Raw genomic sequence first — 16,272 nt, 5'->3', positions numbered from 1 at the left:
GAGAGTTGAGGAAGAATGAGGCAGGGTTCAGTCATGTGGAGAAGGCCTGAGAGGTTCCAGAACTCTCTCTGGCCAAATATATCCCCCAATCTGCTAGGCTGTGCTTAAGATTTATTTAACTATTTATGAAAGGATAAAATTTTTCATTTCAAAATTATAAAGGACTAAAAAGGAAATGTGTGTAAGACTGCACAAAAGTTAACACCCATTCATCATAAAATGAAATCAGGCAGGTGTCAGACTGACCTGTCTCCAAATGAGCTTCCCCATTTACCAGCTGTACGAGCTGGGCCAGGCCACTAGTCTTCTCCGGGAAAGCAGACCATGGGACAGATAAGCCCCCAAGCTGCTTTCAAATCTACCATTCAAAGGTTCTAAAGCAGTATTTCCTAGCCTTTTGGGAATCACAGACTCCTCAGAGAATCTAATTGAAGCTATGAATTCTCTCCCTACCCGCCCCTCCAAATAAACACAGAAACATACATATAAAATTTTGCACATCATTTGAGGGGGTCCCTGGACTCTCTACCCATAATCCCAGGTAAGAAGTGGGAAACCAGCAGAGGTGCAAATCTTTTAAATCCTTTTTTTATTTTTTAAACAGAGACTCACTCTGTCTCCCAGGCTAAAATGCAATGGTGTGATCATGGCTCACTGAAGCCTCAACCTCCTGGGCTCAAGCCATCCTCCCACCTCAGCCTCCTGAGTAGCTGGGACCACAGGTATGCACCACCACACCTGGCTCGTTTTTTATTTTTTGTAGAGATGGGGTCTCCCTGTGTTGCCCAAGCTGGTCTTGAACTCCTGGCCTCAAGTGATCCTCCTACCTCAGCCTCCCAAGGTACTGGTATTACAGGCATGAGCCACCACACCTGGCCCAAGGTGCAATTCTTTATAAGGTTCTTGGCCAGGCGTGGTGACTCATGCCTGTAATCCCAGCACTTTGGGAGGCCAAGGTGGGTGGATCACTTGAGGCCAGGAGTTTGAGACTAGGCTGGCCAACATGGTAAAACCCCATCTCTACTAAAAATACATAAATTAGCCAGGCATGGTGGTGCACGCCTGTAATCCCAGCTACTCGGGAGGCTGAGCTGTGACTGCATCAATGCACTCTAGCCTGGGACCCTGTCCCTAAAACAACAAACAAAGAAGGTAATGGAGCCAGATATCGCAGTGACCTCTGCTAGACCCACAGTGGACAGTTTGGTGTTCTCTATCTATGTGCCCATCTGAACTGTAAGTTTCCCTGAATATAGCAACTACTCACTTTAGTTATGGATTAAACTGATGGGGCCATAATGGTGTAGATTTGCAGTTCTCAAATTTTTAGACCTTCAGTGCTTCTGACTAAGTATCAACTTCAAATCCTCCCTTTGGGAGACATACCTGGAGTGCACAGCAATCACTACGGGCTTGCTCTATGGGGTCTATCAACTTTCCAAGACTGGTTTTTATTCAATTAGAAGGGTCTAGCCACCCCAAACTAGACGTTATGCCTCTATTCCACAGCAATATTTGATAACTCGTCCCTCCCCACAAAAAGAAAAAGAAAACATATTGTATCCGCTTTTAGTAGAAATCCCCTACATTTGTATAACCCTTTATACTTAGTACTTTTCTAATCCCTCTCACAAACATGTAATATTCACCTGGGAGGTAGGCAATACTCCCATTTGAAAGATAAGGAGAGAGAATGATACCATTTAAGTGATCACAGAGAGGGCTTTTCAATATAGCCCAGCACCAGAACTCCAGCCACATTTTTATAAACATGCTAATGTTTCTATTACCCTTGCACTGAGAAGGTGGGAGATACCTCTTTTAAATTAACAGAACAAAATAGCTGTGACCTTTAATAAAGTGTTCAGTCATAACATCTAAATAGTACCTATGATTTCAGAAACTGAAAGCCACTCTAATTTCAGCAATTTCATATATGATGACTAAATCATTTCATTTTTTCAATATTTAATAGAAATCAATCAAGCCTATCATCTATGACTTTTTAAACAAGCAGAATTCACTGTACATAGTAGGGGGGAAAATCCATACTTACCTATAGCACAATGTAAAATCTAGAGGAAAAAAGGGAAAAAAGAGGAGAATTAGTAAGAATCAAGATATTAAAGTTTTATTTCATATAAACTAATGTTTCAGTAAGAATAGAGCAGCGTCTGCCAGCAGTATTAAATATGAAAAATGAACATTCCATTTTTAAACTTGGCTGCAGGCTATTTAACAAAGTGTAAATTCTTGCTCAGTTTTGTTTGTTCACTTTTAGTTTGTGTATCTTTGAAGGATTTTCTGAGGAATATTTACTCTTCCTGCTCAGTGGTTTATCAGATATCAAGGGCTCTTTTATAATGCACAAACTTGTAAGAGCAATAAGTGTACAGCATCTCCATGTCCCATACGCTATAGAACAGAACCACCACGGACTCCGGAACACGGGGTGAGAAGGGCCTTTGTTGGCTCTTCTTGCCTGGCAGGCCCTTCAATGCAGACATTCATTCTACTAAGTTCCACCCTCAGTCCCCATCTTGCCTCATTCAATGATCTCACTGCAGAGGTGCTCCCTGGTCCAATCCAACCCTGTCTCCTGGGGATCTGGGCCTACATCCCAAGCTGCCTCTGGACAGCTCCATCTGGGAGTCACAGCAGTGGCTCAAACACAGCCTTAGTGGGAAGCACACGCTTTCCTTCCATCCCGCCCGTTATGACTCTTGATAAGCAACCTCCCAGTCTTTGGGGTTCAACAGTCCTTCCTTCCCCTTATCCTCAAGTACAACCAATTTCTAAGTCCTGCTGATGATTCTGGGGTCTGTCTTCCCCATTTTTATTTCCAGTGCCTTGAGTGAGACTGCCATCTCCACTCCATCTCAATGGCCATCCAACTGGCAAATTAAGTCCTTCTAAATCCCCTTCCAACTCATCCTTTATATAGCAGTGATTTAACTCTGGTGGTGGTGGTGGCAAAAAAGTAATTTGAAGCCATTTATAAGATTGATTTAATGACCAAAGCTTTTCTAGATGCTATAACCTAACAGCTATTGTAGGGCATTTCAGAATTTTTACATTTCTCTAGCAGTCTTTATATTGTTTGATCCTAACAATTACCTGGCAGATAGGCAGGACAGAAAATCTCTATTTGCAGATAAGAAAACCAAGGCTCAGAGAAGCCACACAACTTCGCCAGGGCAGTAAATGATGGTCAGGACCAAGAACTTAGGTTTTACTTCTATTCTATCATATTATTTCATTGTGCATTAGTTATGAGAGATCTACAGAGTCAGAACTTGACAAGACTTAGCTTATCTAAAACATGCCTGAGCCTGATAAGGCTCTGTGCTCAAAAACTACTATTTCACTCAATTTGTGGGGGAGGGAAGTGGGGAGATTGGATTGAAAAACCAAACCAAGCTGCACAATGTTGCTGGTAACTGACAGGAGAACAAAATAATTACCACATTGCAAATCTTACCATCTTTTTCAATAGAAAACACTGTTAAGTAGATACTAAAGTGTAAATATGATAAGCTACACCTCCTGCTGCAAAGTTGAGGAAAACTAAAAGACAGATCTAGATCAAAATGGGGAATGAAAAACATTCTTTGCAACAAGAAGACAGATGACAGCTTCTCGACAGAAAACCTATTCTTTTTTTTGGACACAGGATCTTATTCTGTCACCTAGGCAGAGTGCAGTGGTGCAATTACAGCTCCCTGCAACCTCAACCTCCTTGGACTCAAGCGATCCTCCCACCTCAGCCTCCTGAGTAGCTGGGACTACAGGCAATTGCCACCATGCCTGGCTAATTTTTGTATTTTTTGTATGGACAGGCTTTCGCCATGTTGCCCAGGCTAGTCTTGAACTCCTAGGCTCAAGTGATCCACCAGCCTTGGCCTCCCAAAGTGCTGGGATTACAGGCATGAGCCACTGCACCCGGCCTAGAAAACCTATTCTGTCCATGTATGCAGCAAGACACCCAGACTGGCCGGGCATGGTGGCTCACGCCTACAATCCCAGCACTTTGGGAGGCTGAGGCGGGCAGATGACCTGAGGTCAGAAGTTTGAGACCAGCCTGGCCAACATGATGAAACCCCATCTCTACTAAAAATACAAAAAATTAGCTGGGCATAGTGGTGCATGCCTGTAGTCTCGGCTACTCAGGAGGCTGAGGCAGGAGAATCGCTTGAACCCAGGAGACAGAGGTTGCAGTGAGCCGAGATCGTACCACTGCACTCCAGCGTGGGCGACAGAGCAAGACTCCGTCTCAAAAAGAAAAAAAAAAAAGACATCCAGGCTGCTGATTAGCAATAGGACACTGCAGGAGAGGACACACAGCAATGAATGGCTAGCATGTCTTCTTTGCATGACAGAGCAGTAGGTCTGTCCTCAGATGCACTCTCCCCTTTTTAATCACACATATTTTATAATGCCTCCTCTACCATTCTGAAAAGAAATTCATAGATAAAATGACCTACCTACACAAAATTTTCAAAAGCAAATAAATACAATGTCCCAATTGATATGCAAAGAAGAAATAAAAAGAAAGTAATTTATTTTTCAAAATATGTATTTCAACTTGTAAATGATGCATAATGATGCAGTCAGATGTACATAGTAAGTTATGATAAATAAGTCTGGATTTAAAAATGAGAGTAACAGAAACCACTGTGGACAAGCATAGGAAAATAAAAGGGCAGATGTAGAGGTACAGCCTAATACTTGGAAAAAAGAGTATTAATAATAGAAATAAAGAAGTAACCTTATACGAAGTTGGAATAATATGCTAAAGTAACAGTCAAAGTAGAGAAATTGAAGGAGTACATTACTGTTTCAAATCAGCTAGGTCTTATTTATTTATAAAGTGTCAAAATAATCTAAATAATCTCCTAGTTTATGTCATGGGATGGGGTCGGAAGAGAGTATCACAGAAAATCTATCCTTCTGCCTTGAAATCCTATTGAGACATACAACCAGTGTACGGTCTGTAAAAAGACCTTGAAAATGTATTCTTTAAATGGTACAATAAGGAATAGAAGAGGAATTAGATGTAAAAAACTGTAATGCAAGAGGCAATAAAGCCGTTGTGTAACAGAGGATACTTTTAGGACAAAACAGAAGATGAGCTATCCCAAAATAAAATTTACATTTCACAACCTAGATTTCATACCATTACACACACACACACACACACACACAGGCAATAATATGAAATATTAGTCTATATTAAAGAAATCCAATGAAATCCCTACATATCATGTGTCTCCAATAATTTAATAATTGAAGTCTAAACAGGAATCTGAAAACTGATTTTCAATGATTTTCACTACTGTGCTGAAATCCTTTAACTAAATATGCAAACTAGAAATGCTGTAATGCTTACAGAACAGAATGTGCAGAGAGAATAAATTACTTAATTATTTTGAGACAATATCTTCATTTCACTTAAGCTTCTCGCTTCATACCAATGATGGTGGTAGGGCAGCATTCTTAAGGCGATCCTCCACAATTACTGTTCCTTGGCTATTCAATCAAACACTAATCTAGGTACTGCAGTGTAGGGATTTTGCAAGTGTAATTAAAGTCTCAAGTCAATTGATTTGAAGATACATATATTATGTGGGTGGACCAGACCCAACCAGATGAGCCCTTTAAAAGCTGTTTCCTCTGGCTGGTGGCAGAAGGGGAAGTCAGAGATATTCAAAGAACAAGAGGGATTCAGCAGGCCACTCTGGCTTTGAAGCTGCAGGGGAATCATGTGCAAGGCCTGGAGAGCAGCCTCTGGGAATGAGGAGTAACCTCCTACTGACAGCTAGCAACGAAATGCGGACCTCACACCTACAACTAGATTCAGCCAATAACCTGGATGAGCTTGAAAGTGGATTCTTCCCCTGAACCCTCCAGATAAGAAATCAGCCAGCTTGGCTGACAACTTGATTTCAATCTTATGAGACCCCCGAGCAAAGAACCCAGTCAAGCCCAGCTTCTGACTTACAGAACTGTGAGCTAATCGATGAGCACTGTTTTCAGCTGCTAGGTTTGTGGTATTTTTGTTTTACAGCAACAAAAACTAAGACCACAACCTTCTTCTAACTTAATAAGCTTTTTAATTTCTCCTGAAGATTTTTCAGTATTAATATGTACTACAAAATGGTCAATTTATATTTGTAGAGGGGTTGGCCTGGGGAGATATGCAGAAGCCAAGGAGGATGCAGAACAAATCTTCATGAAGTAGGACTGTCTCACATATCGTAGGACATCTAGCCAGTAGCATCTCCAGTCATTGTGGCAATTGAACTACCCTCACAATTTTCCAAAATGCACTCTGAAGTGGTGAAGTGAAGTGGTGGCACTGCTTTGTTGAGGTCCACTAAGAATCACCGGACAAGAATAAGCACACCTCATCAAAAAAAATTTAGATGACTTGCCATATTCAAAATCTCCCTTGAAGATACATGTTGGACCAGGCACAGTGGCTCATGCCTGTAATCTTAACACTTCGGGAGGCCAAAGCAGGAGGATCACTTGAGGTCAGGAGTTCAAGACCAGCCTGTACAACACAGCGAGACCCCATCTCTACAAAAAATTTTAAAAACTAGCTGGGCCTGGTGGCAGGTGCCTGTAGTCCTAGCTACTTGGAAGGCTGAGGCAGGAGGATCACTTGAGCCCAAGAGGTTGAGGCTGCAATGAGCTACAATCATGCCACTGCACTCCATCCTGGGCAACAGAGCAAGACCCTGTCTCAAAGAAAAGAAAAGAAAATATGAACCATAAACTCCTCTCTCCTCTTGTGTCCCTTCCATTTCCATTGGCAATAAACTGATTTTAGTTTTAAAATTTAACCTCAGTGTAAAAATGCCATTTGCACAATAAATTACTTGGAAACATCTTTTCAAAGTTTCTAAAATTTGAACTAGGGGAATTATTTTTGTAGGTTACCAACAATTCTGTTCAATTTCATTTTTAATCCAAGGTAAAACAATAACAAAGCCCTAAAACGTTTAACAAGTCTCAAAGGGAATAGAAACCCAAGCAACTTTCAAGACCTCAGCTGCAGCCCATGGACTTAATGTGATTCAGCTATAGTGATTCCCCATCTCTGCCTTTCAATTCAAAATTCCAAATTCTTGGGAGGAAAAAAAAAACTCGACTAGCCCACTTTGGGTCAGTTAAGCACCCCTGGATCAGCCAGCTATGGCCTAAGATGCAGAATCAGGGAACAGAGATGTAGCTGCTAAGGGTCCAGCCTTGAGAACCAGACAAATTCCAGAGAGGATACGCTGAGCTGGGCAGCTCCACAGACATGTCCACCACACTTGTTTTACGGTGCAGAGGTCCATAACCAATTTGACTTACATCTACCCATATTTGATTTGTTTTAGGAATTATCATATTCTACACATATATGATTTCATTCTTGCTTAAAACTTACCAATAATAATAATATATAGTCTTCAAGGATAGAGACCAAAATGTTAACAGTGGTTACCTTTAGATTATGACTGCTATGCATTTTCTTCTGCATCTGAGTTTTTTCTACAATGAATATATAGTACTTATTACTGGGGAAAACACCTTTCCCCTCTCTTCTGGTTTCTATGAGGATGGATTTCCACCACATAGTACTAGTCTCCTTTAATTACTTTACCTCTGGAAAGGATGACTCATTTGAGCGTAAATTTGGGAAGAATAAATGGGGTGTGTTCAATTCAGCTCCACTCAAGAGGTTTCATAGAGAACCTCAAGTTTTCATGGTTTCTTCTAAGACAGCCCATCTGCTGCTGCTCAGGACAGGGTGAGTGGTGAGTCTAACTGTGGAGTTCAGTTAGCAAACCCATTTGACTCGCACACTAAAGCATGTCCTCAGCCTTTATCACTAATAAAGGTGATTTTTAGGATCCTTATGTAACTCCTTTGAGTTATTGCTCAATGTTCAGAACATAAACAAGCAAAAGGGTGTTGGTTATTCATTGGGCTCCCTCAGACTCCAAACATGTTTTCAAAATCCTTTTACATCCAATTTTTAAGGAGGAAATAGGTAAAAAGATTCCTCAATTATCATTATTTTTCCTTTATCACTTAATTTCACCTTTCTTGCTATTTCCACCCCTATAATTTACAAATTCATTATTTGCTTAATTTTCATATTTTGATAGTGAAATGTTGAAGTCTCACAGAACTTAGAAGTGGAGAAAAATGTAAGGTCATCTAATCCAGTGTATTCACTGCACATAATGAATTGAGGGCGAGAGAGGTTAAGATCAAGGTCACAGGGCTAATTAATGGCAAAACCAAGTCTTCATACCCAAACCGTGACACCTCTTAAGAACAATTCTATTTTTTAACTTCTATAGCATTTCTGCCAGCTTTTTACATATTTTGCTTCTCTGTTCAGATAATCATTCATTCATCATATGATTTCACCAACATGTGTCTCCCATGTTTTTGCTACTGACAAACTGTGAACTAAGGTTCTCTTCAGCTTCTGCTCTGAAATCAACTTTATCTTATGCTGTAACTGGGTAGTCCTGCCTTTCTTGACACTTGGTCATGGCAAGCTGGTTTGTCCCTTAGTAAACTTAAAGTCAGTCTCATAAACAACAGATTGTTAGACTTTAGTTTTTAACCAGTAACCATCATTTCATCTTTTTATCTTGATAAATTTAATCAGTCCATTTGCATAAACATAAAAAATGATGCATGTTTACTATACTCTATTATGCTATAGGTTTATTATTATTCTCCTGCCATTAAAAAAATTAACAGGATTTGTAGATGTAAAACTCTATTTCTCTTTAAATAAAAAAATAAACTAAGTTGCCTATTGTCTTGCTTTTTCAAAAAACTTTAAAATCTTATTTTCCTCATTCATCTTGTTTTCAATTACATATAATATAGAATTTTATTTTTAAAAATTATATGTTTCATGTAAGTGATACATAAATACATACTAAAGTATATTAAAAGTGGTAATCTTTTACTCCCCCCTTGCCCCAAAATACCACGCCCCTCCAGAGGTAAGCTCTAATTAACAGTTTGATATATACTCTTCCATACCTTTTCCAGTATCTGCAATTGTGCTTTTATTCCCTATTGATTTTCCTAATCTGAAAACATCAGCATATAACTATTCTTATTATCATCAATTTAAAAATTTATAAACTCTGGAGTGATACAGAATTTACATCGTTATGTTTGTCCTCTTTCCCACTTCATTCTATCCTGGTAAAATCTGAAATCTTATGGGATTCCACACGATCACACTGCATTCTGTACCGTGGTCTAAAGGCTTACCCTGTGCGGCCACTAGCCATATGTGCCTATTTAAACTTAAATAAAGAGTAAAGAATTTTCATTTTTTTTTTTTTGGAAAACAAGGTCTTGCACTGTCCCCTAGACTGAAGTGCAGTGGAGTGACGATAACTTACTTCAGCCTGAAACTCCTGGGCTCAAGCGATTCTCCTGCCTTAGCCTCCCGAGTAGCTAGGACTAATGTGCGTCACTGTAGCCAGCTAATTTTTTAAATTTTTTGCAGAGGCGAGGTCTTGCTATAGTGCCCAAGCTGGTCTTGAACTCCTGGCCTGAAGTGATCCTCCCACCTTGGCCTTCCAAAGTGCTGGGATTACAGGTGTCAGCCACCACTCCTGACCAAAAGTAAATAAAATTTAAAACTCAGTTTCTCAGACCCACTAGCCACATTTTAAGTGACTAGTGGCTACTGTTTTGGACAGCGTTCCAACGTTATCATTGCAGAAAGTCCTATTGGACAGTGCTAGTCTGAAAACTTGGTTAATTTTATTTATTTATATAACAGTTACTCTTTGATAACAGCTAACTACTCCGATTAAAGTTAAATACTCTTTGGTAAGGTGCTTTCAAAGTTCCATTAGTTTTTCTAAGTGTTTTCAAAATGTTTCCAACTGTAGGAAACTGCATGATCTGTTATCCAGGAACCTAATATTTCCTACTACACGGGAATTTTTTCTTCTTTCAAGTTTAAGGTCCCAAGTTGTTTTTAACTATTACATTTTAAAATCTGCTCTTTTATGCTGGAAATCGTTTAAGTACTCAGGAAGGGAAGAAATTTTTTTGTTGTGGAACACCATAAACTCTCACTAACCATAGTGAGGTGGCCTTTCAGTTCAGCAAAGTTTTCTATAACTTTTCTCCTTGATTATTTATAAGCTGTATATTCCAACCTTTTCTACTTCTTCTGGTAGTCGTACTTTCTGAAAGCTTATACACCCTCATCAGGTATTCTAGATACATTGGTTCTATACATATTGTTTTTCTGTTATAATGTTTTATAATGTTTCTTTTACATGCTGAACTTTGAAAATTTCCCTATGACTTCTGTTCTGCAATTGATTTTATATGAGAATGTGAGTGGAAACTCCCGCCTTTTTTGAATCCTCAGTATCACCTATTTCTTGCACTGTGGCTCCTTCCTGCCCTATATTGCCACCACTGATATTTTTAGTTCTTTTTTTTTTTAATTTCAGCACATTCCTTTCTACAGATGTTAGCTATTGCACCTCTTTGAGTACCACATCATTTTGCTTCTATTTGCTTGAGTCACCAAGCAGTAAGGCCTGTGTGGGTGAGTTCCTGTTTCCTTGCGGCTCCCTCTTCCCTTCTAATGTTGTGACACTTATTAATTTTAATCAAGTTAGAGTTTTCCTCTGGTTTTCACACTGTTTGAGAAGCTGGTTTTTCTGGGATTTGTTGTCATTCCTATTTGTGTTAGATATCTCCACTATGACTTGCTCTTGCTAGCTTTTCAAAAGCCTCTTTTAGAGATGTGTTTCCTCAAAATGGGTCCAGAATAAAAGGAGCCTAACATATGCATGTAGCTTGCATTTCAGAAGTTCCTTTTTGAGACTATTACTGGGAAATCAGAATGTTTCCACAAGAAGGAAAAATATAACAGACAATGGTTATGTCCTCAAACCAGTTCACAAAAGCAGTCTGAAGCACAATACCTCCATGGCAAAAATCAGTTAGTGTTTGAGCCATAAAGAAAAACTGGCAGGGAGATAAGAAGGGATCTTTCTTCTTAAGGACACTGCAAGTTCCTAAGACTTTGCTATATTTTATAGAAATACCCAAAATCAGTTTCCTATTCATTAAAGGATCTGAAGAGCATTGTGAAGCGAGGTCTGCAGAGTGAGACCGGAACACACAGATGGGGCTGAGAAAGTGGTGGGGTTAGAAGACTAACAAAAGCTGTCTGCTGTCTCCCACCACTTCTCCAGACCCTGCCCTAGATCAATTCTAGGACACGATCAGAAATGAGATTGGGTTGTTTATTCATTTTTGTAGATAAGGGGTTTTAAGCCGAAGAAAGATCTGGAAGAGAATGGGAAGAAAAAGGAATTCCTGTGGTCCATCAGGCAGTCCCAGATGCACAATGGTAGGTAAATGACATATACAGCAATGTACATATGTTGAAGATAGCCTGTATCAATCTCAACAGTTAACCTCTTTGCAGAGCAATCTTTAACCCACTTGAAATCTCACTGCCAATCACAGGGGCGTATCCAATCATGAGTATTTGAAAGTGTCTTTAGCCGGGCGTAGTGGCTCACGCCTGTAATCCCAGCACTTTGGGAGGCCGAGGCGGGTGGATCACGAGGTCAGGAGATCGAGACCATCCTGGCTAACACGGTGAAACCCCATCTCTACTAAAATACAAAAAAAATTAGCCAGGCGTCGTGGCGGGCGCCTGTAGTCCCAGCTACTCAGGAGGCTGAGGCAGGAGAATCGCTTGAACCTGGGAGGCGGAGCTTGCAGTGAGCCGAGATCGCACCACTGCACTCCAGCCTGGGCGACAGAGCGAGACTCTGACTCAAAAAAAAAAGAAAGTGTCTTTGCTATAATTACAGTCTTATGTTAACCAAAGATATTTAGAAATCCAAATTCTCTCAGACATAATTTTAAACTGCCATAACTGCATTAATCCACTAATTTTTAATCTAACTATACTTGACAAATATGCAAAGATGAGATCTGCCTTATCAATGAATATCATGGACTCCAAAAAATGAATAAAGTAGAAAACACCCACAGCTCATTACAGAGGAACTCGTTTTTTAAAAACTGACATATAATTCACATGCCACAAAATTCACAATTTTAAACTGTACAATCTAGTGGTTTTTAATATGTTCACAGAATTGTGCACCCACCACCGCTATTTCAAGAAAAATATCAACACCTTAAAAGGAAATCCTGTACCATTAGCAGTCACACCCCACTCTCTCTCCCCACAGCCCCTAACAATTCCTCTACTTTCTGTTGCTATGGATTTGCCTATTCTGGATATTTCTTATAAATGAAATCACACTATTTGTGACTTTTTGTATCTGCCTCCTTCCACATGCATTTTTTCAAGATTTATCCAGGCATACCATATATCAGTAATTCATTTGCTTTTATTAATTTTATGAATGTTTATACCCATAGACCACATTTTATCCATGAGTAGCATTTTATTTATAGATACTTTTTTTTGGTAATGGGGTCTTGCTCTGTCACCCAGGCTGGAGTGCAGTGGCATGATCATGGCTCACTGTAGCCTTGAACTCCTGGGCACAAGTGATCCTCCCGCCTCAGTCTCCTGATTAGCTGGGACTACAGGCATGTGCTACCATGCCTGGCTAATTTTTTAATTTTTTGTAGAGATGGGGTCTCGCTATGTTTCCCAGGATGGTCTTGAATTTCCGGCCTCAAGCAATCCCCCCATGTCAGCCTCCTGAAGTGCTGGGATTACAGGTGTGAGCCACAGTACTCAGCCAGGCTTCCTTTTGTACCTCACTACTACATGCTCCTTTGTACTTGCTGGGTAAATGTTTTTATGTCTTTTAAAAAGCAAAGTGTTATTATTTTCCTAAGAAGATGTGAAATTGGAGAACAAGTAATTTCGATTTCCTTTTTAAGTAAACTCCCACAGAACCTAATAAAGAATAACATTTAGCATAAAGAGATATAAATGAGTAGCTGCCTTCCCTGGATTCATTTTCTCCTCCTGTAAACAGGATATATGTCAACACTAATAATTCCCATCAGGATAACTTATGTGTAATTAAACAGTACCACACACATCTAATTATTACACAGCGTAGATGGGGTAGGCAATGAAAAACTCCTCAACCACAGAAATTGTGGTTTTAGCAAGCCTGCTCTATCGCCCAGTCCAAGGGATTACTTCCATCACTGACCTTTGCAATGTTAATTGCCTGCATGTTCCTGGGAGTCTTCACTTCCTTATGCACAGACCTTTTCCCAAAATCAAATCCAGGATTTGTCACTTAATTGGTTCTTAGTGGGGATAACAGAGATAAAACCAAAAATCCAAGATATTTTCCTAAATCCCTATTAAAAATTCTATAAGGATAAACAGGCTAATCCTTCAAAGTCTAAGACTTGGTTCCTCAGTGGATTTTAAAGTATGACACTGTTTAATGTCCCTACCTTCCATAAGATATACTTAAATTTTAAAAATTATACTTCTAACATTACCAACTTTTTTTTTTTTTTTTGAGACAAGGTCTCACTCTGTCATCCAGGCTGGATTGCAATGATGCAATCATAGTTCGCTGCAGCCTCAAACTCCTGGGCTCAAGCTCAAGCCTCCCATTTCAGCCTCTCAAGTAGCTGGGACTACAGGTACCCACCACCCAGCCCAGCTAAAAAAAAAAAAATTTTTTTTTTTTGTAGAGATGAGGTCTTGCTATGTTGCTCAAGCTGGTCTCGAACTCTTGCCCTCAAGTGATCCTCCTGCCTTGGCCTCCCAAAGCTCTGTGATTGCTGGGACTATAAGCATGAGCCACTGTGCTCAGCCCTAATATTATGATGTTTAAAGAGACAGAAACCCCTTTAAATTATTGAAGTATTCCAACTGGGGACAACCCCCTACTATATCAAGTACTGGGAGTCTAATGGTCTTGACTCCAAATTTGCTTCTCTGTAGCTTGTGGGAACTGTACTGGCCAAGGCTCTGAAAGAGAAAGTACTACTTATTTACTAGTGTCCGCTTCCAAAAAAAGTTCAAGCCTCTAAGTTTAAAAAATGGTTCACATTAGGATTTGTTAAAATTTCCTCACACTCAAATGGTTAGGGTAGTAAGGGACTTTAGAAATCTACTTTAACTTAATTATTTACAAATGAAAAGGAGGTGGATAAGAGAGAAAAGACTCGCCCAAATCTATAGAGTCAGTTGGGAAAACTATTATACTTAAAATAAAAAGGTACTCAGGCTTCCAGCTGGAGGCTCATTTCATCATACCACCTACTTAAAATGCCTAAGTATGGACACTATTGAAATTCCTCTGTGTTGCAGTGAGCCGAGATCCCACCACTGCACTCCTGCCTGGGCAACAGAGTAAGGCCCTGTGTCAAAAAAAAAAAAAAAAAAAAGAAAAAAGAAAGAAAGAAAGAAAGAAATTCCTCTGCCTTCTAAGAGAAAAAAACAAAAGCAAAATGGATAACTTTCTGATCTAGAAAGTGAGAGTGGATCCAGCCTGGGCAACACAGCCAAACCTCACCTCTACCAAAAATATAAAAATGAGCCAGGCACGGTGGTGCACGCCTGTGGTCCCAGCTACTTGGGAGGATGAGGTGGGAGGATGAGGTGGGTGGATGGCTGGGGCCTGGGAAGTCAAGGCTGCAGTGAGCAGTGATCACACCACTGCACTTCAGCCTGGGTGACAGAGTGACCCTCTCTCAAAAACATAAATAAATAAAGTGAGAGTGGGCTGGGTGCAGTGGTTCATGCCTGTAATCTCAGTGCTTTGGGAGGCTGAGATGGGAAGACTGCTTGAGCCGAGGAGTTTGAAACCAGCCTGGGCAACACAGGGAGACCCTGTCTCTATGAAGTTTTAAAAATTAGCCATGTATGGTGGTGCAAGCCTGTGGGCCCAGCTACTCTGGAAGCTGAGGTGGGAGGACTGCTTGGTCCCAGGAGTTCAAAGCTGCAGTGAGCCACGGCCATGATCGCACCACTGCACTCCAGCCTGGGCGACAGAGCAAGACCCTGTCTCAAGAAAAAAAAAAATTGAGAATGAAAGGTAGAGGTATCACATTTCATTTCATAAGATAAACAATTTTTTTTTTTCTTGAGACAGAGTCTCGTTCTGTCGCCCAGGCTGGAGTACAGTGGTGTGATCTCAGCTCACTGCAACCTTGCCTCCCGGTAGCTGGGACTACACGCCCGTGCCACTACACCTGGCTAATTTTTGTATTTTTAGTAGAGACGGGGTTTCACTGTGTTAGCCAGGATGGTCTCCATCTCCTGACCTCGTGATCCACCCGCCTCAGCCTCCCAAAGTGCTGGGATTACAGGCGTGAGCCACCGTGCCCAGCGAGATAAATTATTTTTTCTTAAGTATCATTCCATAGTTCAGGTTTTAAAAGCTGCCAGTAAAGTATAAATGTTATGATGGTCTTGCCTGGAGGCTAAGCAAAATGAACCAGATCTTCCCTGCTATCTGAAGGTTTTTCACCATAATGAACTATGGCGGCTATTGATTTTGTGTGCCCAAAGCTATCCCCATCCCTCTTTTTCATAAGCAAAGTCTATAGTCCCTTGGACAGAAGAACGGGCATGTGTCCTAAGATTGGCTAATCAAGCACCTCACATCACTGGCATAGTCTAAGTAGGGCCAACCAGAATCCTCCCTGGGAACTGTGTGACACAGATGCTGAGAAAAATAAACACCCTCCCTGTTTCCCACCATGTGGAGAGCCCAAGACCAACATTCAAAGAAAAACAGACAAGCAGAAATGAGAGAAAGCAAGAGAATCTGGCAGTGTCAACTCCTTGGTTCTCATTCCTGAGCTAGTTTCTTTGTAAATTAATCCTGTATCTGTATCAACTACAGAGGCCAGAAAATTCCTTTTTTGCTTAAAATAGTTTGAATTGGGTTTTTGTCCCTTGCAATTCCAAAATCCTAATCTATACTTACCCCAAGAGAGAGGGCTGGATATACATTGCCCTTAATTCAGGGAAATCAATACATTTTTGTTAAATTTTTAAAATTTGGACGCCTCTAGACAGGCTCTCTATAATGTCTTCTATCTATCACTTCCAATATCCTACACTCACCAACTTCACTATTTCTATTACATAAACCCTGAAAGCATCTGATTTTGCCAGTGCTTCCCCAGGATGTCCCTAGAATTTTTTAAAATCCTCATATAAGCTTGTTTCAGTTGATTTCCCAAAAAAGTCGAATATAAAATACATTCAAGGTAACATAAGTTAAA

At 40.3% G+C, this 16,272-nt stretch overlaps 1 protein-coding gene and 1 long non-coding RNA gene across 4 annotated transcripts in view; one reads left to right on the top strand and one right to left on the bottom strand.

The window, feature by feature from the left end:
• Positions 1–11,530, top strand: part of LOC129058462 (uncharacterized) — a 29,018-nt gene extending 17,488 nt beyond the window's left edge. Inside the window, exon 3 of the long non-coding RNA XR_008523563.1 lies at positions 11,329–11,530. This is a non-coding gene — a long non-coding RNA (uncharacterized LOC129058462). The remainder of the gene's footprint in view (positions 1–11,328) is intronic.
• The window catches only part of HACD2 (3-hydroxyacyl-CoA dehydratase 2), a 90,381-nt gene that overhangs the window by 71,011 nt on the left and 3,098 nt on the right, over positions 1–16,272 (bottom strand). For all 3 annotated transcript variants that reach the window (XM_054550248.2, NM_001132017.1, XM_063721550.1), the window contains 1 exon segment: positions 2,057–2,075. In XM_054550248.2, the coding sequence (XP_054406223.1) occupies positions 2,057–2,075 (19 nt within the window).

This window comes from Pongo abelii, chromosome 2 (genome assembly GCF_028885655.2).
Source record: "Pongo abelii isolate AG06213 chromosome 2, NHGRI_mPonAbe1-v2.0_pri, whole genome shotgun sequence".
Lineage (NCBI taxonomy): Eukaryota > Metazoa > Chordata > Mammalia > Primates > Hominidae > Pongo > Pongo abelii.
The sequence above is the reverse complement of the archived record's forward strand: the minus strand, read 5'-3'. Positions and strand labels throughout refer to the sequence as shown.